This window comes from Salvia hispanica, chromosome 6 (assembly GCF_029641045.1).
Source record: "Salvia hispanica isolate PSC_SH4W2 chromosome 6, Shi_PSC_v1, whole genome shotgun sequence".
Lineage (NCBI taxonomy): Eukaryota > Viridiplantae > Streptophyta > Magnoliopsida > Lamiales > Lamiaceae > Salvia > Salvia hispanica.
In genome coordinates, this window is record NC_142697.1 from 883,663 (window position 1) to 909,846 (window position 26,184).

The 26,184-nt window shown below is 34.6% G+C and overlaps 2 protein-coding genes and 1 pseudogene across 3 annotated transcripts; all 3 read right to left on the reverse strand.

Moving 5' to 3' along the window:
- Positions 1-2,967: 2,967 nt before the first annotated feature.
- LOC125208434 (uncharacterized) lies at positions 2,968-4,945 on the reverse strand. The gene is made up of 2 exons (XM_048108041.1): positions 4,324-4,945; positions 2,968-3,923 (listed from the first exon to the last, which is right to left on the reverse strand). The coding sequence occupies exons 1-2, from the start codon at positions 4,891-4,893 to the stop codon at positions 3,246-3,248; spliced, it is 1,248 nt and encodes a 415-aa protein (XP_047963998.1). The 5' UTR covers positions 4,894-4,945; the 3' UTR covers positions 2,968-3,245.
- Positions 4,946-13,125: 8,180 nt separating this feature from the next.
- On the reverse strand, positions 13,126-23,230 carry LOC125205087 (uncharacterized; annotated as a pseudogene). Its single transcript, XR_016132424.1, has 2 exons — positions 22,625-23,230; positions 13,126-14,051 (listed from the first exon to the last, which is right to left on the reverse strand). The product of XR_016132424.1 is annotated as an uncharacterized LOC125205087 (transcript).
- LOC125208107 (uncharacterized) lies at positions 16,355-18,550 on the reverse strand. Its single transcript, XM_048107664.2, has 2 exons — positions 17,990-18,550; positions 16,355-17,256 (listed from the first exon to the last, which is right to left on the reverse strand). The coding sequence occupies exons 1-2, from the start codon at positions 18,548-18,550 to the stop codon at positions 16,978-16,980; spliced, it is 840 nt and encodes a 279-aa protein (XP_047963621.1). The 3' UTR covers positions 16,355-16,977.
- Positions 23,231-26,184: the final 2,954 nt, after the last annotated feature.

Here is a 26,184-nt window from a genome sequence, read left to right on the forward strand (position 1 = left end):
ATACAAAACCATATATTTCCAACCTATTTCAGCGGGCCTAGATAGGCCATATCAAAAAACAAGGGTTGGTGTGATGGGCTAACTAGGTTATCAGAGTATCCGCAACGCTGCCTCGTTGCGGACTCGATCTCGTCTCGACGAGACGAGACGCCATCGAGACAGCGTTGCGGTTCCCGTCTCGTCTCGACGAGACGAGATGTCTCGACGCCCAACGCGTCCCGGCGAGGCAAGTCTCGAGGTCGCGAGACACGCGCCCGACGCCATGTGGCGCGCGCGGGCTGGTGGCGTGACGCCCACTCGCCGACCCGTGAGTGGGCGTCGGATTTATGACGTCATAATTCAATTTTTTTTTTAAATCAGATTTTTCAAAAAAAAAAAAAATTAAAATAAAAAAAAGGTAATATTACCGTTGAACGGTAATATTTTTAATTTTTTAATTTTTTTTTATATATTCTATATATACTCTTCTCCATTCTCCATTTTACACACAAACACACATTTATCCTCTCATCTCTCTTTCTTTCCTCTCCAATCACTTCTATAAAATCATTCCTTTATATTTTTCTTCTCCCAAATTTAATCAATTATGGATCCATTTGAGCAAATGCGTCGAATAATGGAAGAATCGCTAGAAACAGATCGACGTAGGGAGGAGGAAGCCGCCGCGCCTCCTAGGCAACGCCGGACATACATCCACCGTAACCGGGAGGAAGCCGCCGCAAGGTTGGAACGTGATTACTTCAGTCCGAACCCGGTGTGGGGAGATATCTACTTCCGTCGCCGTTTCCGTATGTCACGCCCGCTATTTTTGCATATCGCGAATACATTGGCGGCACGGGAAGAGTTCTTCAGAGAAGGGTTCGACGCTGTTGGCCGTCCTAGCCACACGACGCTCCAGAAATGTACTGCGGCGATCCGTCAGCTTGCTACTGGACAAACGGCGGATGCGTTCGACGAATACCTGCACGTCGGAGAATCCACTGGGCGACTTTGTTTGTTGAACTTCTGCAAAGGCGTCCGGGCAGCCTTCACCGCCGAATTTCTGAAGAAGCCAACCACCGCAGATTGTCAGTTTCTGCTCCGTCTTCACGAACAAGTGCACGGATTCCCCGGGATGCTCGGGAGTGTCGATTGCATGCATTGGCAATGGAAGAATTGCCCTGTGGCGTTGAAGGGGTCATACACGAGCGGCCACAAAGGCACCCACCCCACCGTTATACTCGAGGCCGTCGCCGACTACCGACTATGGATTTGGCATGCGTATTTCGGGGTCCCCGGCTCGAACAACGACATCAACGTGCTCAACAACTCCGACCTCTTCGCTGAAGTTCTGAATGGTAAAGCGCCGGCCATCATCTTCGTCGCTAACAATCGCCAGTATAAAATGGGGTACTATCTTGCCGACGGCATCTATCCGAAGTGGCCAACCTTCGTGAAGACGTTCAACAGGCCTACGGACGAAAAGCAGTCTCTTTTTGCGCAGAAGCAAGAGTCTGCTCGCAAGGATGTGGAGAGAGCGTTCGGGGTTCTCCAAACTCGATGGAACATTATCAAAGCCCCGGCTCGACAGTGGTTTATAGAGAATATGATCGACATCATGTATACGTGCATAATCTTGCACAACATGATTGTCGTCGACGAAGGACCTGAGGCGGGAAATTGGTTCGACCCTGAAACCCCGGGAAGCTCAACCGCAAGTAGTCCGCCTCGAACGGGAGTGCATCCGTCTTTGCAAGAGCGGTTGTCTATTCGGGCAAGGACACGTGATTCTACTGCCCACGCCCAACTCCAGGAGGATCTAATGGAGCACATTTGGGCAAAATTTGGCAACCATTAGATGATCGTCACTAGAGAACTCCTTCTTCTGCTTCTTTGCCTCCATTTTTTTTTTATTTGAGTTTAAGTGTGCAATTTGTAATTTCTAGTTTTTTAATTATGTCTTTTTTATTTTTTTATGTATTTTAAATTGTAATTTTATTTTATTTATAATGAAGTGTGTTTTTTATTAATTGAATTTGTTGGAATTAAAAATAAAAAATGAAATTGAATGAATAGTTAAGAGATGGTTAAGAGATGGTTAAGAGATGGAGGGTTGCAGGTGCTGTCTCTTAGTTAAGAGATGAGCTGAAAAGTACAGTGGGGCCTATGAATAGTGAAGAGATGAGACGGTTAAGAGACGGATAAGAGATAGCGTTGCGGATGGCCTCAAACACATGGAAATATGGAAATACATATCTATTTCTAAGCATTACTAAGATATCAAACGAGCCCTAAGGGTTGACAATTAGAAATTTAGTCTTTTCTCGTCTTAGATTAAACAAAAGATAATAATGAAATTAATTATAAAATTATTTTATTACTATTTTCTTAGCAAACTTGCAATTTGGATCATATATTATAGTACTACTTATAAAATTATTTGTATTGTGCAGTTAATAAATGTATTAGTGTAGGAGTATATACTAATCATCTCCAACCATAAACCAAATATGAGTTTTGGTGTAGAAATCTTCTCCAGCCATACACTAAACTCAAAAGTCAAACTCATTTTTGGTTTTTTTTTTTTTTTCGAAACAACACCATATTTAGTGTTACTCCAAAAGTTTTGTGAAATAAAATTCCAAAAATGGTATAAATGGTTGGAGTAAAATTATTTTTTGATGTGACATACTAAAAAATGAGTTTGAGTTTGGTGTAAATGATTGAAGATGCCTAATGAACCTTGTTTTTAGTATCAGCTATGCATCGATATTTACTCAAAAAATCTAACGAATGATTCACAAAAAAAGTTGAATGAGAATAATCTTCAGATATGGTGATTCGTCGAAAATAGTTATCATCTGATGTATAATAAAAATTGTAGACACATTACGTGTAAAATTAAATATTTAATATTATTATTTTTTGAAAAAATCAGGCCGGCTTATTTAATTATCTGATTCCGCCACTGATTAGTACATTTACCTATAACACAAATACTTGGACTCTTTTATTCAAGAAATAAGAAAACAATAAAACAAACATGTCGGTTCAACAAAAAACATCATGGGAAAGAACCGAAAAGAAAACCCACTAATTAACACACAATCCTTAACATATAATTCAAGCCTAATTTTACGAACTCAATTCCCACATCGGTTGTGAGAACAACTGATGTTGGGTATATAGATTAAATGAGCTTTCTCTCCTAACAGACTAGTCTTTTGAGATGAGTTCTCCTGTTTGGTCCGTATCACCTCCGGCAGCTACGCAAAGCTGCAGGGCGGCCCGACCTTCTTGACAAGTCTTTTCACTCTCTTCCCATCTCTCATGGAGCTAATGATTATGATAAATATAATGGATACCAAGAACACAGAGCCTGATATGGCAACAACATACCTCAACCCAAACCCATCCATGTTGGGATTTGTCATGATCAAGGAAATCCCATAAGTCACTCCAATAGACGCCATCGACACCAGCATCGATATCGTGGCACAGAGCACGAAGATCCACTGGTCCGAGGAGCCGGTGGTGGCAAGGAACAAGATTGCCACGAGAGACGAAATGAATGCCACGATGTTGACTTGAATGAACTGTTTGTATAAATCTTTCTCTTTGAGAGCCATGACTGCATGCCCGGCGAAGTACATTTCCCCGGCTTCTTCTTCGGGCTTGTTTGCTTGCCATACGCCGCCTGGGGGGCTGACGGCCGCCTGGAACGCCATGGTCGCGATCAGGACCGCTGCCACCATCGTCATCTCAGCGAACCGAGGCAGGTTTAGGGCTATTAACCGATTAGAATACTTTTTCAGGATTGATTTCATTTCGGAATATGTACTTGTGTCTTCAAAGCTCTCGTTCAAGATATTGAGGGCGGTTTTGCCACCGGAATTCTTTGTCAACCTCCCTAGTTTGCCACTTTCATCCAAGTATACTACAACCTGAAATAGTTTAATAGGATCATTTTTTCAATAAATTGTCCTACTTAATAAGTTGGACCTTATCACTTTAAGGGAAAATTGTCAGAAAAATAGGTATGTTTTGGTAAAATTTTGGTACGTTATGCAACTTTAAAAATCAGTTAGAAAAGAATAAATTTTGGATTTGATCACAAATATCCCACGATGAAAAACTAGCAGTTTACGTGTAATATGTAGCAGTTGATATTTTTCAATTAAAAGATGTTTTCTGTATGAGCAGACAACATCGTTTAACTCATCGATAGTGATGTCAGGTATGGTTTCTCGGCCCTCATATTGGATACAATTTCACTAAAAAAATGCCAAAAGATAATTGCAAACAAAGGATTCTTAAAGTTGCACAATTAATAAATTAAATTACCTCAAGTTGATTAGTCCTGACAGCAAAATGCAACAATGTCTCTCCATTATCATCCTCTGCACTCACTAGGTCTTTGTCTCCCAGTTTATCCACCAAAACCATCAACGTCCCAAGCTGACGATGTTTCACGCACAAGTGCAGCACAGTCTGTCCGCGATGCAGCCTTTCCGCGGCCGCAAAGGAGTCCTGCCTTAGCATCTCCTCCAACACCGCCACATTCCCTTTCACGGCCGCGACATGAAGCGGGTTCATATCTTGGCCGTCTCGCCACCAGCACATCTCCGGGGCTATGGCTAGCAGCCTCTTTGCGATCCCCACGATCCCTATTGCGGCCGCGAGGTGGAGAGACGACGAGCCCTTGGAGTCGAGCTCGAGAGCGAGCTCCGGCTTGATCTTCAGCACCTCTTCCACGATGCCTTCTTGCCCCTGATTTATTGCAATGTGCAACACGTTTTTCAGACATGAGGTTAATGAAACTACATCAAGAAGGTGTTGATTTGTTTGGAGGAGTTGTTTCAGTGTTGTTACATCTCCAATTGTTGCAGCATCGTACATTTCCTTTTCTGCCATTTTTTTTTCAATTCACTCTTTTTTTTCCCACACAAGTTAGCTTGAGGAGTTGTTTAAGTGAGGTGTGAATTCATCTAATTACACTGACACACACATATATATAGTGCACAAACTCTTGTAAGATAGAACTAGGAAATGTTAAAGAAAGACCATTAAAGTCTATATGTTAAGATTGACTGAAGAAAAGTTTTTTAAGTCTAAAACATGACAAGGATCCATTGAATCTATACATGTTATAAATAGTTACAAATGGTGCACACAAGGACAACGTTCATGAAGCAACGGGGGAAACCGCAGGCGATATGCACTATAGAATTGTTCGTAGAGATATTAGATAACCATTTAAGTTAATTACAACATTTTATGTGACAATAATACTAATTTTATTACTTAATTACCTTTTTTTGGGTAATTACCGACGATATCCATCGGTGGGCCCAGTGACTATTACTCGCGTTGATTTGTAGGCATCCAAATGGATGGAACAGCCGACACAAGGATTTAAAGCTGCTCTATACCCAAAGGAAAAACTGCTTTTAATTCAATTAGTCCGTTGGATAAGCTCGAGTAGGGTTAAAACATTTCTACCGAACCAAATTCAACTTGGTGAGTCCACATTCAATTAGCCGGGCCCTAAATAGATCATACTCAGAACTCTATGAGCTGACACGACTAGGTATTAAGATGTACTCCCTCCGTTCCTTGTTAATATAGACATTTCTTTTCGGCAAGAAGTTTAAGAATAGTGTATTAAATGGATAGTGAATAAAGTAAGACAAAATAAAGTAGAGAGAGTTTTTTACTTTTTTACCAAAAATAGAAATGACTCAATTATCTTGGAACTTCCCAAAATAGAAAAATGACTTTAATAACATGGAACAAAGAGAGTAACATAATGATGCGATAAGAATGACTGAACTATGAGAGACACCGTAATTCCTTGAAACAAAATCAATACTTATTATAAAATCAAAATCGGAGTCAAAACAAAGATATCCGCTAGTTATAAACGTTTCGAAAACCCTAGAAGCTAAAAAAGGAAATTAAAAAAAAAAACTAAGAAATTAAAAATAAATTCCAAAACAGTAAATTGTCTTTTTCGCTCCCTAAATGATATCAGATGGCCAAAATCCATCGTACATCGTTGCGACAATGATGCAATGATGTCAATTTCTATGCTCAATTTGCAAGCACCATGCAAATTTCAAGTCATTTTGATACAGATCATTATTGACACTTTTCATTGTCGCCGACGTCTAATGTTGGAAGTTGGAACTGCATCACATGACATCACAAATAGTATGCAAAGACTAATTATCGCAGAAACATTATTATATTGAAAATGAATTCTCAAAAATATAAAGTTATTAGGAGAAGAGATTCTATTTGATTTCTTCTATATATAATATGCATATTTGCACACACTTGCAAGTGCATCAAACTACTCTAGGCAAAGTTTATAACAGGACCTATTACCGTAGATACAAAAGAAGATTCTGCCTGATTTCCAATTTCGCAAGGATATGACTATATTCAAAAGAGGATGCTCAAGTTATTCAAGAAAAGGACAAAAAAACCAATCTAAATAAACAAAATATACATACAATAAAGATTGCAGAAACAAGTTGAGATAAACTTACAATATTTGGGTAAAAGCTGATATTACAACTTGTAATATTATTATTAATCGATCAAATCATTGTACAAATTGCATGGCTGCTTTCCACACCAGAATTAGACAAACCAGATCTGCACAAGCCGCCATGCTTAACTCACTATGAATACACACAAAGAATTTCCAAGAAATTCAAAATAACAAAGTATAGAAATTATATGAAATATGTATATCACATTGAAAGAAATAAAATACACCTAGGCCATGTTTGGTTGACGGGAATGTAAAGTTGGCAAGGAAAATGATTCCTGGGAAAATGAATCCCGGGAATATGATTCCTAGTAACTTTACTTTCCTGTGTTTGGAAAATATCAAGATTTTAAATTTATATTTAATTTAAACACCAAACTAAAAATATAATTATTATTTTTTATTTATAAAAAAGAATAATAATATAAAATTCTTAATAAACTATTAATTACAAATAATAATAATTATATTATTATATTTATTACTCCCTCCGTCCCACTTTAGGAGTCCCGGTTTACCATTTTGGGGTGTCCCACTTTAGGAGTCCCGGTTGAAATATTCCATAAATGGTATTAGGCCCCACATTCCACTAACCTTTTCCCACTCACATTTTATTATAAAACTAATATAAATAGGTAGGACTCACATTCCACTATCTTTTTTCACCAACTTTCCTTTACATTTCTTAAAACTCGTGCCGAACTCAACCGAGACTCCTAAAGTGGGACGGAGGGAGTATTACAATGGATAGTTTAAATATGAATTATTTATCATAATATAAAATAATACATATAATTATAGTTTGAAATATTATACTCATTTATAATAATAATAATAATAATAATAATAATAATAATAATAATAATAATAATTATTATTATTAGTATTATAATTATAATATTTAAGGATGTTATAAGTGAATAAATTTAATAACTGAAAATTACACTATAACTTTATTGATTAATTATTAATTTATAAAAAAAAAAAATTATTTATCATACGATTTATATTATATAATTATATTTAAATTATTTAATAAATTATTAATTATTATTATGAATTATTATAAAATAAGTTATAATTATGATAATTTTAATCATAGTTATTTATTTTCTAAAATTAAGTAGTATGATTTCTATTTTTAAATTATTTTTAAAATATTCTAAATAATAATAATAATAATAATAATAATAATAATAATAAAAAAACTATACTATATTGCATTATATATATAAGAATCCTAAAATTGGGAAAAAGAATAACTAAGAAAAGCTAGGATTCAGAATCCTGGAAAATTGTACTAACTTTTCTTGTTCTCGAATTCTGATTACTTTCCTAGTTTGATTAAAAACTGAAACAAACACTGAAATTTAAAATTTAAGGAATCAGATTACTTTCCCAGACAGAATCTTGACAACCAAACATGGCCCTAAGGTAATGTTATGGGCCAAGTACTCATCAATAAAATACACCTAATGTAATAATAATAATAATAATAATAATAATAATAATAATAATAATAATAATAATTATTATTATTATTATTATTATGTTAAATATAATAAATAATTTTATTCTCAAATACATTACGGATATTATGTTGGGGGAGCATTAAGGTCCTATTGCCCCCTTAGTGTCTATTTCCTTCTTAATATCAACCATTAGATTGATGGAATGGACGGACAAGATTAAAAGGAGATGATTGGTTCCGCGTTGCATTATTTGATATCCGTTGTGCATTATAGGGGTATACCTGTAAACACACATCTAATTTCACACGTTTCAGAACTGCTGGTCCGCTAATTAAGCGGTATTTTTGGAGAAACTGATTCACATACCATTCCCACTCTCTCTCTCTCTCTCCCTCTCTCACACACACACACACACACACACACTCCAGACGTCTCCCATCAAAATCTTCTCCCCAAATTTCAACCCCATTCAAAACCCTAGCAGCCGGAAAACTCGTTTCTCTCCGTCGATAAATCAACCGCACACGGTGTTTCACAGTCGAAACCTCACTCCCTTCGCGCGCGACCATCAAGTCGACAATAAGGTAGGGTTTAAATGCTTCAATTTTTCGTAATACCCACTCTTAATCGGTGATTATCACCACCGATTAACAACCTAATCGTCGATTCAATGTTTTCTCCCAAACAAGATCAAGTTTTTCGTACTTGTTTCGGTCGAGATTTTCGTAAATCGTAAAATCGTATTCATTGTTGTTAGGGTTCTGTCCATTATTGAAGTATGTAGTTAATGACCGGTTTACAATTGTGTATTGGGCGATTTGGGAGAGAAAATTATATCCGATTTGATTTTTTGTTTGTCTCACAGATCTAGGATGACGAAACGAGGCAGGCCTTTCAAAAGCCAACCGGCCAACCCAGACTGCCGATGAGCAATTTTGACAGCCTAATATGCCTGTAATTGAGTGAATGTTGTATCTATTCGTGCATTGTTTGATGCAATGTTTACATTATTTTAGGAATTGTTGTGCATTTTATTTTGTTTGAAGCTACATAAATCAGTTGGATAAAAAGCCTGTAAATGAGTGAACGTTGTTATCATTTGTGCATTATTTGCATTTATTTGTTCAGTATTGTAGGGGGATGTTTTAACAAATTTGTGCATTATTTGATCTGTACATTTATGGATTCGTATACATTCTGGTTTCTGGTTGGGTGACTATTATATTATTTCGTGCATCATTTGACGGAATGTATACATTATTTTAAAATGTTTTGTGCATTATGTTCTTGATGGAAGCTACATTCATCTGTTTGATATCTTGCCTATAAATGAGTGAATTTTGTATTCATTTGTGCATTATTTGTTGCCATTTGTACATTATAGTAGGGAGTGGTGTACAAAAGTTTTTTGGGAGTTTAATTTTCATTTGTGAATTATTTGCTGCTATATGTACATTATTGTAGGGAGCGGTGTACGTTATGATTTTAGATTTAATACAGATACTTCTGATTTTAAAAAGGTCAATGGTTGAGAGAATGTAATATTCATCAATGCATTATTTGAACAACTTTGCACATTATACAGTTAGTGTTGTGCATTAATGCGATATATTACTGATTTTTGGACAGCAGCGAAGAAGCCAAGGTTAGATATTGACGAAGCAGTGGATGATGTTCTTCCACTTGCAATTGCGCAAAAAATCAGGGAGATATTGGTTGTACATCAAAGGGACGAGGCTAGTACCTCTCATGAAGATGCAGAGAAGAGGAAGCCGAGTAATGGATTTTATTTACTCAGTAATGGACGATTTGTGTCCTGTAATGTATATGTTTCTGAGATGTTTTTCCTCTGATTTTATGAGTAGTTTTAACTTATAGACATAATATGAAAATATTTCAATTTAATGGATTTTATTTACTTAGTAATGGATGATTTGTGTCTTGTAGTGTATATGTTTATGAGACGTTTTTATTGTGATTTTATGAGTAGTTTTAATTGATAAACATAATATACAAATATTTCAGTGTAATGGATTTTATTTACCCAATAATGGACGATTTGTGTCCTGTAGTAATGGACGATCTGTACATTATCCACTGATCTGTGCATATTATTAGATACTATGTGTACATTATTTATTGTATCAGATCTTAAACGCATTAAAATAAAATTTAATTCATGTTGTGGTGCTATAACCTAGCTCCATGGGTTGCTAAACCCAAGGGGAATGATTCAAACTCTCTGCCATTTGTGATGGTTCCGTTTGTGATTGGGTACTACAACCTAGCCCGAGGAATGCTAAACCCAAAGGGCATAAATTCAATATCCTTTCAACATTATTCTATTCCATCTGTACATTATACACTGATCCGTGCACATTATTAGAGACTATTGGTACATTATTTACTGTACCAAATCTTAAACGCATTAAAAAATAAAATTTAATTCATGTGGTGGTGCTATAGCGCCCTATGGGTTGCTAAACCCAAGGGGGATGATTCAAACTCTCTGCCCTTTGTGATGGTTCCGTTTGTGAGTGGGTGCTACAACCTAGCCCCATGGATTGCTAAACCCAATGGAGAATGGATTTAACTTCTGTCACATATTAAACCCATTACAATGTACATTATTCAAAGCTGGCATATACATTATACAACTATAATCGTACATTAATACTTTCTACATTATACACTTAATATAATACATTACTTATCGAAAATTTACAAGGTGTAACTGATGAAAAGAAAACACGAAAAATCTATAAGCAATGGATGATTTCATGAAAATAAAACGACAATTGATGCAAAATAAAACTTAATACAAGAACGAACTAATCATAAACTGATACAAAAAACCATAGATCTCAACCGTTGGGCGAAGAGATCGGAATGCAATTTTGGATGAATTGAAAATCGGTGTTGTGATTGAATCTCTCCACCACTCTACTCGCTCTCTCAATCCTCCTCTCTTCAGGCGTCGTGAATGAATACTCCAACAATTTTGTTTTATGACGAAAACCCTAAACACCTGACGTCTTCAATTGAAAAAAGACGACAACAATTTCTTGATGAAGTCTTCAATGGAGAAAAAACGATGAGGGGGAGAAGAAAAAAGAAGAAAAAACGATGAGAATAAAAAAGAAGAAAAAACGATGAGGGAGAGAAGAAAACATAAGAAGAGCGTGTAATCTGTAGAAAAAGAATCGTGATATTTGCTAGGGAGATAATCAAGGAACTTACCATAACTAATTGATTTGTGTATACCAACAAAACCCTTTTCGATTTTTTAAAATATTTTAATTAAACACAAGTGGCACTATTTTTAGCCATTAGATCTTCAAATTGTGGGGCTGAGATTGAGAAGGAAAAAGAACAATATAAAAAGGATATGAATACATCCCTATTATGTTGACATTAAAAAAAATGAAAAAGTTAAGGACATTTTTTATTGTTAAAGAATTGGAATATCTGAGGAACTAAGGAATCTAATAACTTATGTGTGGCCCAATAATAGAGTTGATAATGTTTGAGGAAAAATGCCTGAGATTTATTTATGTTAAAAATTATAATTTCAAATTATATATATGGCATTTTTAAATACATTCCGGATATTATGTTCAATTAATGGTATTACTCAATGCAAAACCATTTTCCAAAGGTTGATTCTTTATATAACCCACTTTCCTTTCCCTTTTGTGTAGACTTATTTAATTCTAGTATATATAAAATAAAATAGAAATAAATATAGATTTAGTTTACACACATATATAGGCTATAGCCATTAAATTGAATTGTTAAAAAAAATAATATCTTCCCACTATCACTTTACTGGATATGTTATTGATCCATTCTTTTTCTCGACGGGGCCTAGGCCCATAAGGCCCATAAGGCCCATTATTTAAGGCAGTGTTACTAGATTGCAATAGAGCCCAAACACAAAAAAAGAAAGATGAATAAACAATTCGAGATATAAGAATCAACTCCGACACTCTCTTTCTCAAGTAAAATGAGTAATTTGAACAATAAATGCATGTGATTAATGGTTTTCAATTTTGTATTCAACATGCCTTGTAATTAACGAGAGATTTCGAAAAATGGGTTAATTTCACTGACCTTTCAAAATCTAAGATTCAATTCGCTGACCTTTCGATATATGAGATCGAGGCATGCGAATTTTTCATAACAAAGGATTTTTGGTTTTTTCACTTCTTTTATTCCTTTTTCTTATTATTTCCTTCTTAATATTTATAAATGGACCAAACTACCCAATAATATTTTACTCCCCAACTCCAATACCTTCGGTTTCATTCCTCTCGTATTGTTTTGACGAGTGAAATGGAAAGTTGAGCACTGAAAGAGGGCATGCCGAGTGCGATCGCAGCCATAAATCAATGCACCGCACTCACGCAGCTTCCAGTAGCCGTTGCTGCCGCGTATGTGGTTTTGGCATATGGAACAGTAGTGCTCAGTTCTCTGATCTTTCGTGAAATACGGTAGCCGTCGGCATCTGCTCCTCTTTGGCGGAAATTTCTCAAGGAATAATCCCATGTTTGTTAATATAAAGCTCTGTTTTATTAATTTTTTCGTGTTGAAATGAAGCCTAATTGAGATTGCTTGTATATAATGGTGAGGGCATTGGACTAAGATTGTGACAAACTAGAATTAATTCGAAGGTAAAACTAAAATGGTGATTTTGGGAATGGGAGATGATCAAATAGAGGTATGTGTTTAGTCAAATATGACTGATTTTTCTTCGCAATTTGAGAGTTAAACAGACAGCCATCATGGAAATTGACTGTTTTAAATAAAATGACCTTTTTCAGAATTAGAGAAATTTCAGATTAATTTGAGGTATCAAAATTGGGATGAAAATATTATAGGGTAGTTTGGTCAGTTTAAAAATATTGTGAATAAAATAATAAGAAAAGAGTATAATTTTTTTAAAAAATAAATCCCTTATTCTGAAAAATTAGCAAGTCACGGTCTCATATTTCGAAAGGTCGGTGAAATTAATCTTTTTTTTCTGAAATTTCTCGTAATTAACACTGTATGATAGTATACTATAATAAAATATTAGTAAAATGTAATGTAATAGTTGGACGGAGGAAGTAACAATTAATAATGACATATGCTCCATGTTATATGCATTAAAATAATTATCTCGATATTCTTTCAGTACCATATCACACTAGTTTATCGCACTAAAGTTGGGAGACATTTTAGGCTTAAACTCTCCAACTGTTCACGATAAGTAATTCAGTAGTACTACATTTTTTTTTATCGTAGTTGTAATATTTCTATATTTCTTCAACGGCAGGGGAAAGAACCGAAAAGAAAACCCAGCGACTCCATAACTACACAAAGTTGCAGTTGGGCCCCGCAGCCTTCTTAACAAATCGTTTGACTCTTCCGGTCCCACTTCTGCAAGAGCTAACAACAATGATAAAACACATGACTCCAGCGAACACACCGACTGATATGGCAACAGAGTATCTCCATCCAAAGTTTGCCATGTTAGGGTTGGTCATGATCAACGAAAATCCATAAGTCACTCCGATAGACGCCATCGACACCAGCATCGAAATGAGGGCGAGCAGCGCGAACAGCCACTGGTCCGACGAGCCGGTGGTGGCGAGGAACAAGATTGCCACGAGAGACGAAATGAATGACACAATGTTAGACTGAATAAACTGTTTGTATCTACCGGGATCTTTATATGCCATCACTGCTTGGCCGGCTCTGTATATTGTTCGGTCGGTTGCTTCGTCTTTCTTGTCGTCTTGCCATACGCCGCCAGGGGGGCTGACAGCCGCCTGGAAGGCCATGGTCGCTATCAGGACGGCCGCCACCATCGTCATCTCTGCGAAGATGGGCAAGTCTAGGGCTATTGGCCGACTAGAAAATCTTTTCAGGATTGTTTTCATTCTTGGATACGTGCTAGCGTTTCGAAGGCTTTCGTTCAAGATATCGAGTGCTGTTTTGCCACTAGAATTCTTTGTCAGCCTCTCTACTATGACACTTCCCTTCAAGTATTCTAGAACCTGAAATAGGATAATTTCATTAGTTGGACTGGTGGACGCAGAAATTGTACAATGAGGGTTCCAAACCATGTAACACAAGAAAAATGATGGATTCGAAATCAGGCCAGAAGGTTTTGTGTGTTGGTTAGTGTAGAAGTGATTGTAGAACAAACTTGAAACCGACGAGAATTGACTGGGATTGGAATTGCAAGATTGAAAATGTAATTCTATTTACTGATTGTTGAGAACGGAAGAAAAACGATTACAATAAACTCCAAACAAACTTGTATTTAAACCTATCACAAAACTAATTGATATGTGCATCCAACGGTTCAGATTGAAAGCTCCAAACTTAAAATCTAATCTGACGGTTGCTGAAAGAGCTGATTGAGAGATCAGCTGTGATCAGCTGCTTCTTCTAATCATGCAGCTGAGCCATCAATTCCTTACAGTTAGTTGTTATTAATATAAGTTATAACACAGATAATAGATAAATGAATTGAAAATTCTAAAATATACTACTTTAGAATTTAGTGAAATATGCTTATATTTTATTTAAATTTTCAAATCTTAAATTAGGTTTTTAACACGATATTATTCATCGTAACTTACTCTCTTATATGTTATATTATTTGTCATTTTTTATGTTTCATAATAGCAGTACTCAATCATATTTGAATTTTTGTTTTATCATATGATTAAAATCTTTCATTGTTATATTAAAAAAGTATACATATACTACTAATTTTAATATTTATCTTTTAGTCTGATTAGCCCGTTGGGCAAAACATAAATTTTCAGAATAAGTGTTACAACATTTCAACCCAATCAAGCCCACATTCAATTAGTCAGCCCCCATATAAAAGGAATCGACATCCCTAGCTCCAAGTATACCTAATATTAAATCACAAATAAATATGTAAAGAAATATTACCGCACAAATATCACTAGCTCCAAGGCCTAGCTGATGTAATAATACCGCAGAATTATTACATCACAAATCGGAGTATTATATATTGAAAAGGAATATCAAACAAAAGTTATTAGGATGAAAGATTCTATTTGATACCTTCTATACGTCCAAGTCCAAGTTATTTGAATTGTATTCCAATTTGAATTGTCTCAAATTACTTGAATAATTTAATTTCTGTTTTTGGCAAAAAATTAAAACAACTAATTGCATCTACTTTATTTTCTCATCTTTGTCTTACAATATTTTATTTTACTTTATTTAACTCACGAAATACAACTTTTTAAAATTTTTGCCGAAAAGAAACACCTCTAATAAAATGGAACGGATGGAGTTCATGACAAGCATATTTGCACACACTTAAATGCATAAACCTACTCTATTAATGGCAGATATAGAAGAAGATTCTGCCTAATTTCCAATTTCTCAAGGATCGACAGGACCATAGGACCCTAGGAGACTATTCAAAAGAGGATGTTCAATTTATTCAAGAAACGGACAAAAAACAAAACAACCAAATAAACAAAATTATAATCTGTTATCTGTATATGTGGGCAAGATGATATTACAACTTGTAATATTATTAATGATCGATCAAATCATTGTGCAAGTTGTATGGCGTCTTTCCACATCAGAATTAGACAAACCAGAGCCGCCATGTTTAACCCTTAACTCACTCTCTACGAATGCACATTAATGTGAAAATGAATGAGATAATATTTAGAGACAACCAATTGGAAATTTCCCTTAAATTTATATTAAAGGAAAATAGATATATATTATGGGACGGACGAGGTGGGGTCGCGCGGGCTAGGGCGGCGCCACCGTCAGCCTGCAAGTACCATAAAATTCATTAAATTTATCTTTTGAGCTGATGTTACCTCACGTATGTGCTCCGACCCCACAAGTTCCATCTCTTGGATACGTTACATAAACATATAAAGAAATATTATGCTACATATTTTATATGAACCTAGTATGTATGCTTTTCCATGGCCTTATTTATTTGGTTAATTGCCTTAAGATTTTGAAGTTTAGTACTACCTCTGTTCCATAATAGATGACATACTTGGGGATTGACACGAGATTTTAAATGATGTTATAGAGAAAAAATAGTATATTTATATTAACTAATGTGATAGAGAACTTTTTCTAAAAAAGGAAATGTTATATTTTTGTGGAACAAACTAAAAGAAAAGTGTGACATCTATTATGGGAGGGAGGGAGTACACTGATAGTTGTCGTGCTATATATATCACACTGGTATATCAATCAACAAAAGATTTAGATCGTGTCGTTTGATGAATGACGCGATAGGCATTAGTAGAATGCCTGGACTCAATATTCAAATAAATTTAAAAAACATGACGAAAATATTTCTTATTAAACTTTAGAAATACAAATTACAAGCATGCTTGCTTTTAGCATCTTTGGTAACAACACATTTTCTTACCATACCACATTACAAACATATCAGTACGACAAAAGCATTACGGGGAAGAATAAAAAAGAAAACCCACTACTCAGCAATAACACGTACACAATCCAATATTCAAGTACTCGACCCTGCATATATAAACTCGAATATCTAGAGTGATTCTAAGGTCTCCTTGGTCCTCTTGACAAGTCTTTTCTTCATTCCCTTAGAGCCGAAAACACAGATTGCCACTATGGCCGGAACGAATATGCCCATTGTTATATAAACAACGTTGTTAAATCCAAATCCCACCATATTAGGATTGGTCATGACAAAGGAAGCTCCATAAGTAATCGCGATGGCCCCCATCGACACCCACTCTGCAAGCAACGCGAGCTTCACGAATTTTGCATGGTCCGACCCGCCAGCTGTGGAGAGCAACAAGATGGCGATGGTAGACGCAATGAACGACACAATGTTGGCAATGACGAAGTTTTTGTATGTCTTGGGATGTTTAGTAGCCATGACGGCAAAGCCAGCTTTGACATGCCTTCCCGTCTCTACATCGACTGTGTCAGCTTGCCACACGCCGCCGGGGGGCTGACGGCCGCTTGGAACGCCATGGTTGCTATCAGGACGGCCGCGACCATCGTCATCTCGCTGTACCTCTGAAAGTTTTGGAATATGGAAAGATTGGAAAAATTTTCAAGGATATTTTTCATTTTTTTGTATGCACTTGGGTCCCAATAGTTCTCCTCAACAATATCCAGTGCTGTTTTGCCATTGGAATTCTTTGTCAGCTTTTCTAGTCTGAAACTTCTCTTCAAGTATTCTACAATCTGAAATAGTTTAATAGGGTAATTTGACTAATTTCATTAGTTAGACAAATTGGTAATAAAGTCACAAAATTTGGTCAATTTCATTAGTACTACTATTATTTTGTAATGCAAAATTTGTTTTGCGTGAAAGAAGTACTATAATCTATATTTCGTATTCAAAATATTACAAGAAGAATTTTTCTTACTGATTTATACTCCCTTCGTCCCACTCAAGATGGCCACATTCTTAAGTGACACGAGATTTTAGGAAGTGTTGTTAAGTGGAATAAAGTAGAGAGAAAAAAAAGTAGTTGAATATTTTAATGAGGGAAGATGAGAGAGGAGGTTGTTTCTAAAATTGGAAAGTGGTCATTTTGATTGGGACAAATAAAAAAGGAAAGGTGGTCATCTTGAATGGGACGGGGGAAGTACTATTTAAAATAGATTTTTAACAAAATTAAAAAATAAAAATTGACAAGGCTATATCCGCCGCTAAAGTGTTGACTCACTTCAGATACGTCTAATACGAACAATATGGAGTAATTAAATTTCAATGTTTTCTGACCGGTTTTAAATTTGCAGGATATGCAAAAATCTGACCAAAGTTTTGAGTGTCATCAGATGCGATATCACTAAAAATAAAGCCCATGGGACAACTATATTATAGTATTCCATATTTTTTGTATCAATTTCAACAAAATTATAGGACGCGCCATAATTTGACCAAATTTTATGATTTATTCCGACTAAGTACCTCAAGTTGATTAGCCCTCGCAGCAAAATGCAACAACGTCTCTCCATCATCATCCTTTGCACACACTAGGTCTCTCAACTTATCCACCAAAACCGTCAACGTCCCAAGCTGATGATGTTTCACGCACAGGTGCAACACTGTCTGTCCGCGATGCAGCCTCACCGTGGCCGGAAGGGTGTCCAGCTGAAGCATCTCCTCCAACACCGCCTCATTCCCCTTCACGGCCGCGACATGAAGCGGGTTCATATCTTGGCCGTCTCGCCACCAGCACATCTCCGGGGCTATCACGAGCAATCTCTTCGCGATCACCACGTTTCCTCTTGCAGCTGCGAGGTGGAGGGAAGACGAGTTCTTGGAGTCGAGCTCGAGAGCGAGGTCCGGGTTGATCTTCAGCACCTCTTCCACAATGCTCTCTTTTCCATGCTTTATGGCAATGTGCAACACATTTTTGAGACATGGGAATGAGACTACATCAAGAAGATGTTGATTTGTTTGGAGGAGTTGTTGGATTGCTGTTACATCTCCAATTCTTGCAGCATCATACAGTTTCTTTTCTGCCATTCTTTTTTTTTTTTTGCATACAAGTTAGCTAGCTAGTGATGTGTGAATTCATCTTACACTTACACACACATATATACAGTGTACAAGCTCTCTCTCTCTTGTAATAAGGAACTAGAAAATGTTTAAGAAAGACCACTCAAGTCTAATAAAGAACTAGAAAATGTTAAAGAAAGACCACTCAATTCTAATAAAGAACTAGAAAATGTTAAAGAAAGACCACTCAATTCTAATAAAGAACTAGAAAATGTTAAAGAAAGACCACTCAAGTCAATATGTTAAGACTGAATGAAGAAAAGTTTTTAAGTCTCAAACATAACAAGGATCCATGGAATCTAATAAAGAACTAGAAAATGTTAAAGAAAGACCACTCAAGTCTATATGTTAAGACTGATTGAAGAAAAGTTTTTAAGTCTCAAACATAACAAGGATCCATGGAATCTATAAATTTTATAAATAGTTACAAATGGTGGAAACCACAGGAGTACGAAAACAATAAAATATTCACTCTAGAATTGTTTGTAGAGAGATTGGATAACCATTTACAACATTTACGTTTCCATAATACTAATTTTTATACTTACCTTTTAGTTCAACTAGTTTGTTGGAAAAGCTCGAAACCTTTTTCTAGAATTAGGGGTTAAACATTTCTACCGAATCAAATTCAAACTCGGTTTGTCCACATTCAATTATAGAACGGACTTAGAACTCGATGAGCTGACCCGCCTAGCTCTTAATTAAGGTGTAACATAACATTACAAATAGTATGCAAACACATATGTGTATAGCAGAAATATACACTAATTATATCGAATAGGAATTCTCAAATATATGGGTTCCACTAGTGTGCTAACTAATTTACAGTAATAACTAATAACTTTCAATTTAGTGTATTAAAATTATCAACACAAAGACATAATTATATCAATACAACATGTAAATTTTAAATATCAACACAAAGACATAAATTTATCAACACAAGAAGATTGATAAATTTATGTCTTTGTGTTAATATTTTTAACATACAAAATTGATATTAGTTATTAGTTGTTACTGTAACTTAAATAGTATTTGATCACACATCTATGTAACTTAAATAGTATTTGATCACACATCTATATAGTTATAAGGAAGAGAGATTCTATTTGATCTCTTCTATATATATAAGCATATTTGCACATGCTTGCAAACAGGACCTATATATTATACTCCTTCCGTTCCCTCATAGTTGAGGCGAAACTTTTCGACACGGAGTTTAAGAAATGAATGTTGAGTCTGTTAAATAAATAGATAAAAAAGTAAGAAAGAGAAAAAGGTAGAGAGAATAAAGTAAAAAAGTGAATAAAGTAGAGAGAATAAAGTAAGAGAGAGTAAAGTAAGAAAGAGAAAAAAGTTACTCCCTCCGTTCCCTCATAGTTGAGGCGGAACTTTTCGGCATGGAGTTTAAGAAATGAATGTTGAGTGTGTTAAATAAATAGATAAAAAGGTAAGAAAGAGAAAAAGGTAGAGAGAATAAAGTAAAAAGTGAATAAAGTAGAGAGAATAAAGTAAGAGAGAGTAAAGTAAGAAAGAGGAAAAAGTTATTCCCTCCGTCCCATAAAAGTTGAGACAAAATTTTTGGACACGGAGATTAAAAATTTATATTAAATAAATAGGAGAGATGAAAAAAGTAGGAAAAATAAGAGAGAGTAAAGTAAATGATGGAATAAAGTAAGAGTGATTAGATGTTTTGTCTTTAGTTAAAAAAAGGAAATGACTCAACTTTTTGGGACGGACTAAAAAGGAATACGACTCAACTTTTATGGGACGGAGGGAGTACTATAAATGGAAATGACTCAACTATGAGGGAACTTCCCAAAATGGAAAAATGACTCAACTATGAAGGAACGGAGGGAGTACTATATATGGAAATGACTCAACTATGAGGAAATTTCCCGAAATGGAAAAATGACTCAACTATGAAGGAATGGAGGGAATACTCCTTCTAAATTATTCTCCCTCTATTTTATTCTTGAGTAAAGGCCAAAATTGGTCCTGAACATATGATCATTTGATGTTTTTGGTCATAAACATTATCTTTTAGATTTTTTTTGGTCCTGCACATATGAAAATTTGATCATTTTGGTTCTCCGTCAATATTTCCGTTAAAAACTAACGGTCAACGGGTTTAATCCCTAATTATTTTTATAAATATTCTTTTAAAATTAGAATTAAATAATATGCTTAGGGAGTGTTTCACTTCAATTAAATAATATGTTTATGGTTCTTATTTGGAGGGTTTCGCTTCAATTTCTATCTTCTTCCTTCCTCTCATCTTTCATCTTTTTCATCTATTTTTATTCATATCAAAATTCTAATCTACAGAACTTCAAATTCTCCATTCATTCAAGAATTCTAAAATCGAAATTCATCTTCAAAATACCTAACATAATCAAGAATCCAACAAAATCGAAGAATCCGAAAATTGAAAAACCCAACAAAAATGGGAGAACCTCAAATCTGCAAACCAAACAATAAATGCATATGATTAGTGGTTTTCAATTTTGTAAACATGCAAACACGGTACACCTGTACGATATACTCCATTAAGAGTTACACTTACGTTTCTGCACTCATTTTATAAAAATATACTAATAAATAGTTAAAGTGGAGAAATTGTAAAGTAAGTGATAAAATAATGGATGAATTTTTTTATAAAACAAGTGCATAAACTAACAATGCAGAATACTTGGACTATTTGAACTAAGCAACAAAAAGAAATACTACTTTCTTATTACAATTGATAAAAAAAATCACATACCTAACAATATGGTTTTCATTCTACAAAACAAACATGTGGGAAAGAAAACACACCAACACACAATCCAATCCAAACTATTGTAGGCGAATTGCTACACAAAGTTGCAGGAGGCCGGGCCAGCAGCCTTCTTAACAAATCTTTTCACTCTTCCCGTCCCACTTCTGAAAGAGCTTACAACAAAGATAAAAAACATGGCTCCTGCGAACACACACACTGATATGACGACAGAGTTTCTCCATCCAAATTCTTTCATGTTAGGATTCGTCAAGATCAACGACAATCCATACGTTACTCCGATCGATGCCATCGACACCAACATAGAAAAGGTCGCGAGCACGGGGAAAATCCACTGGTCCGAGGAGCCGGTGGTGGCAAGGAACAAGATTGCGACGAGAGACGACATGAATGACACGATGTTAACTTGAATGAACTGTATGTATTTACGGGGCTCTTCAGTAGCCATTACTGCCTGCCCGGCTTTCTGTATTATTTCGCCCGTCGTTGAATTGGTCTTGGTTTCTTGCCACACGCCGCCAGGGGGGCTGACGGCCGCCTGGAACGCCATGGTCGCTATCAGGACCGCTGCCACCATCGTCATCTCCGCGAACTGAGGCAGGCTTACGGCTATTGGCCGACTATTAAATCTTTTCAGGATTGTTTTCATTTCGGTGTATGTACTTGCGTTTCGAAAGCTGTCGTTCAAGACATCCAGTGCTGTTTTGCCACCGGAATTCTTTGTCAGCCTCAGTCCTCTCACACTTCCATTCAAGTAATCTAAAACCTGAAATAGGATCATTTCATTAGTCATATATGGTCCGTGCAAAATGTTTTCAAATCAAACGAACGTTGTTTTCTGTATAAATAGACTATTATAAATCATTTAACTCATCGATAGTGATTTCTCTGCTGTTATATCAGATACAAGTTCACTTCAAAAATTGTCCGAAAGATATAATCGCAAACAAATGATTCTTAGGGTCCGTTCAGTATACGAAATTGGAATTGAATTGGAATTAGACTTATAAGGAATTGAATTTAAACGAATATAATTCAATTCCAAATCCTTTGTTCGGTAAACTGATATAATTGACTGAAGTTGAATTCAAAGAAATTATGCAATGTGTGTTGTGTGTGTGCAGGTGTGTATATATGTGTGTGTGTAAAAGTGTGTGTGCAGGTCATAGGTGTGTGTGTATGCAGGTGTGCAGGTTATAGTTGCCGAACATACTAAAATTTAGTTGAACCTCGTAAATTTTCTAATTAATTAATAAAATTACCTCAAGTTGATTAGTCCTGACAGCAAAATGCAACAATGTCTCTCCATCATCATCCTTGGCATTCACTAGGTCTCCTCCGTCTCCCAGTTCCTCCAGCAAAACCTTCAACGTCCCAAGCTGACGATGTTTCACGCACAAGTGCAGCACAGTCTGTCCGCGATCCAGCCTCGCCAGGGCCGCAAAGGAATCCTGCCTTAGCATCTCCTCCAGCACCGCCTCATTCCCTTTGGCGGCCGCAACATGAAGCGGGTTCATATCATGGCTGTCTCGCCACCAGCACATCTCAGGGGCTATCTCCATTAATCTTTTCGCAATTCCCGCGTTCCCTCTTGCGGCCGCGAGGTGGAGAGACGACGAGTTGTTGGAGTCGAGCTCGAGAGCGAGCTCCGGGATGATCTACAGCACCTCTGCCACGACGCTCTCGTGTCCCTTCTTTATTGCAATGTGTAACACGTTTTTCAGACATGAGGTGAATGAGACTACATCAAGAAGGTGTTGATTTGTTTGGAGGAGTTGTTTCAGTGTTGCTACATCTCCAATTGTTGCAGCTTCGTATAGTTTCTTTTCTGCCATTCTTTGCCTTTTTTTTAACATATACAAGTTAGCTAGCTAGTGATGGGTGAATCATCTCACACTTACACACACACACATATATATACACATATATATAGTGTAAAAGCTCTTGTAAGAAAGAACTAGGAAATGTTAAAGAAAGACCATTTAAGTCTTTATATATGTTTAAATAGTTACAAATGGTGCCCATTTGATCTCTTCTATATATTATATGCATATTTGCACACACTTGCAAACGCAGCAAACTACTCTAGGCCTATTAAACGAAGATTCTGCCTAATTTCCAATTTCTTAAGGATAGTACTATATTCAAAAGAGGATGCTCAAGTTATTCAAGAAAAAGGATCAAGTATATATATAATAAAGAGAGCAGAAACAAGTTGAGATAAACATCAATATTTGGGCAAAAGCTGATATTACAACTTGTAATATTATTATTAATCGATCAGATTGACAGATCATTGTACAAATTGCATGGCGGCTTTTACACCAGAATTAGACAAACCACACCTTCATAAGCCCAGAAAATATTCAGTGGTCTAGATATACCACATGGCATGATAACATGGTATATCCTTTTAATTAAAAATTGACAAATAGGAGTAGTAGAAATATAGAAATTAAGCTATATAAGGTATCTAGTTCTTATAAATATAAAATTTTTAGAAATTCTTATAAATATCTAGTTCTTAAAATCTTATCAAATTATAATATAAACTATTAATATACATATATATATATATAATAATATATTTCATTTTTTCATTATCTATTCACATTATTGTAAGACTAATTTATATAAGTATTTTTTTATTTTATGTAACGTAAAATAAAATTATATAAATATTTTAGTTTCATGCTTATAGTACTAAAATACTAGTAGTAGTATATTTTTATTTGTAATTTTTTTCGTATATAAATATAAAATGAAAAAATAGTAAACTTAAGTTATTGTATTGTGATTCTTTGAGATACGTGCAATACTAATTAGTTTTTTTTTTTTAATTTTGTGTAATGATTAAATAAAATTATATAAATATTTTTAATTCTGTACCTATAGTACTAACATGATTAACTACGATTTAGTTATCATTATATTTTTATTTTATATTTTTTATCATGTATAGATACAAATGAAAAAATAGTAAATTTAAGTTAAAGTATTGTGATTTTTGAGATACATATAATACGTTCATATATATGTACTCCATAAAATAAAATAAAAGAGAGAGAATAGTCTAATCAAATTTTAAATAAATCACAAACAATGACGTGAATAGATAATGAAAAATAGATGAAATATATTTTTAATATATGTATATTAAAAGTTTATATTGTAATTTGATAAGTTTTTAAGTTTTTAAATTTTTAAATTTTATTCTATTTATAAGAACAGATACCTTATATAGCTTAATTTCTATATTTCTACTATTCCTATTTGTCAACTTTTAATTAGTGGGACACACCATGTCATTATGCCATGTGATGTGTCTAGACTATTGAATATTTTCTCACATAAGCCGCCTTGCTTAATTCACTCTATGAATTCACACAAAGAATGTGAAAGTAAATGAGATACAGTCACACAATATTTAGAGACAACCAATTGGCATTTTTCCCTTTAATAATTTTATAAAATATCATTAAATGTAAATACTGCTAAATTTAGTTAAACATAATTAAAGTTACCTAATAAAGTTTTTATTTAAAAGTTAAAGTATGCTAAACTTTTCCTTGTATGGGAAATCAAATTGTGCCTGCATAGTTTTATTTATTTATTTATTATTATTATTATTATTATTATTATTATTATTATTATTATTATTTATTATTATTATTATTATTATTTATGTTTAAAATTTTAATTTCAAATCATATATGATATGAAATTTTTAAACACATTCCGGATATTATGTTCAATGGTACTATTACTCAATGCAAAACCATTTTCCAAAGGTTGATTCTTTAAATTACCCAGTTTCTTTTTCCCTTCTGTGTTTGACAATATTTAGTTCAATATAGACATAGAAATACAGGGTTGCGCTAGCGTACTAACTAATTTATAGTAATAACTAATAACTTTCAATTCAGTGTATTAAAATTATCAACACAAAGACATAATTATATCAATACAACATGTAAATTTAAATATCAATACAAAGATATAAGTTTATCAACACAAGAATATTGATAAATTTATATATTTGTATTGATATTTTTAACATACTAAATTGATGTTAGTTATTAGTTCTTATTATAACTTAGTTAGTATTTATGACAAGCCTATAAATAAATATAGATTTTGTTCACACCTACATATAGGCTATAGCCAATAATTATAATTCTCAAAAAATAATATCTACACACTATCACTTACTGGAAATGTTATGGGCCTAGGCCCATTATTCAAGGCAGTGTTACTAGATTGCAATAGAGCCCAAACACACAAAAGAAAGATAAAAAACAATTTTCAAGAGTTTGTTAGGTTCTATAGACAAAATAATCTATGATTGAGTTAGTGAAATTATTTTAGTTAGAGGAAGGTGACTATGACTAGTTATCACATGAGTTTAGAATTCAATTGTGAAATTTAATCCTATAAATCAGTACATATTTAATTTTAATATATAATCTCGCAAACTGAATACCCTCCTAATTCCTAATGTATTTATGTATAATCATGCAAACCGTTCATGATAAGTAATCTATTTTTTTATATCTAGGTTGTAAATATTTGTTTATTTCTTCTAAAAAATGTGTAAGAGGGAGTATTTTAGTAAAGGCGCAGTCACATTCCCCACACAATCAAAAAAACTAAAAAACAAAAACAATATTAAAACTAAGGAATAAGGTTACATACCACTACTTAAAAAGCAACATTTCGGTTCAACAAATGCATCATGGGAAAGAACCGAAAAGAAAACCCACTAATCAATAATAACACACAATCCAACATAAGCTACGTATATAAGTCTTGAGAGTTATAC

Excerpts from the sequence above, each read along its gene's own strand:
- LOC125208107 (XM_048107664.2), bottom strand. The coding sequence starts at position 18,550 with ATGGCAGAAAAGAAACTGTATGATGCTGCAAGAATTGGAGATGTAACA. Across the intron at positions 17,257-17,989 it reads CGAGGGCTAATCAACTTGAG|ATTGTAGAATACTTGAAGAG; the intron begins GTACTTAGTCGG and ends AAACTATTTCAG.
- LOC125208434 (XM_048108041.1), bottom strand. The coding sequence starts at position 4,893 with ATGGCAGAAAAGGAAATGTACGATGCTGCAACAATTGGAGATGTAACA. Across the intron at positions 3,924-4,323 it reads TCAGGACTAATCAACTTGAG|GTTGTAGTATACTTGGATGA; the intron begins GTAATTTAATTT and ends AAACTATTTCAG.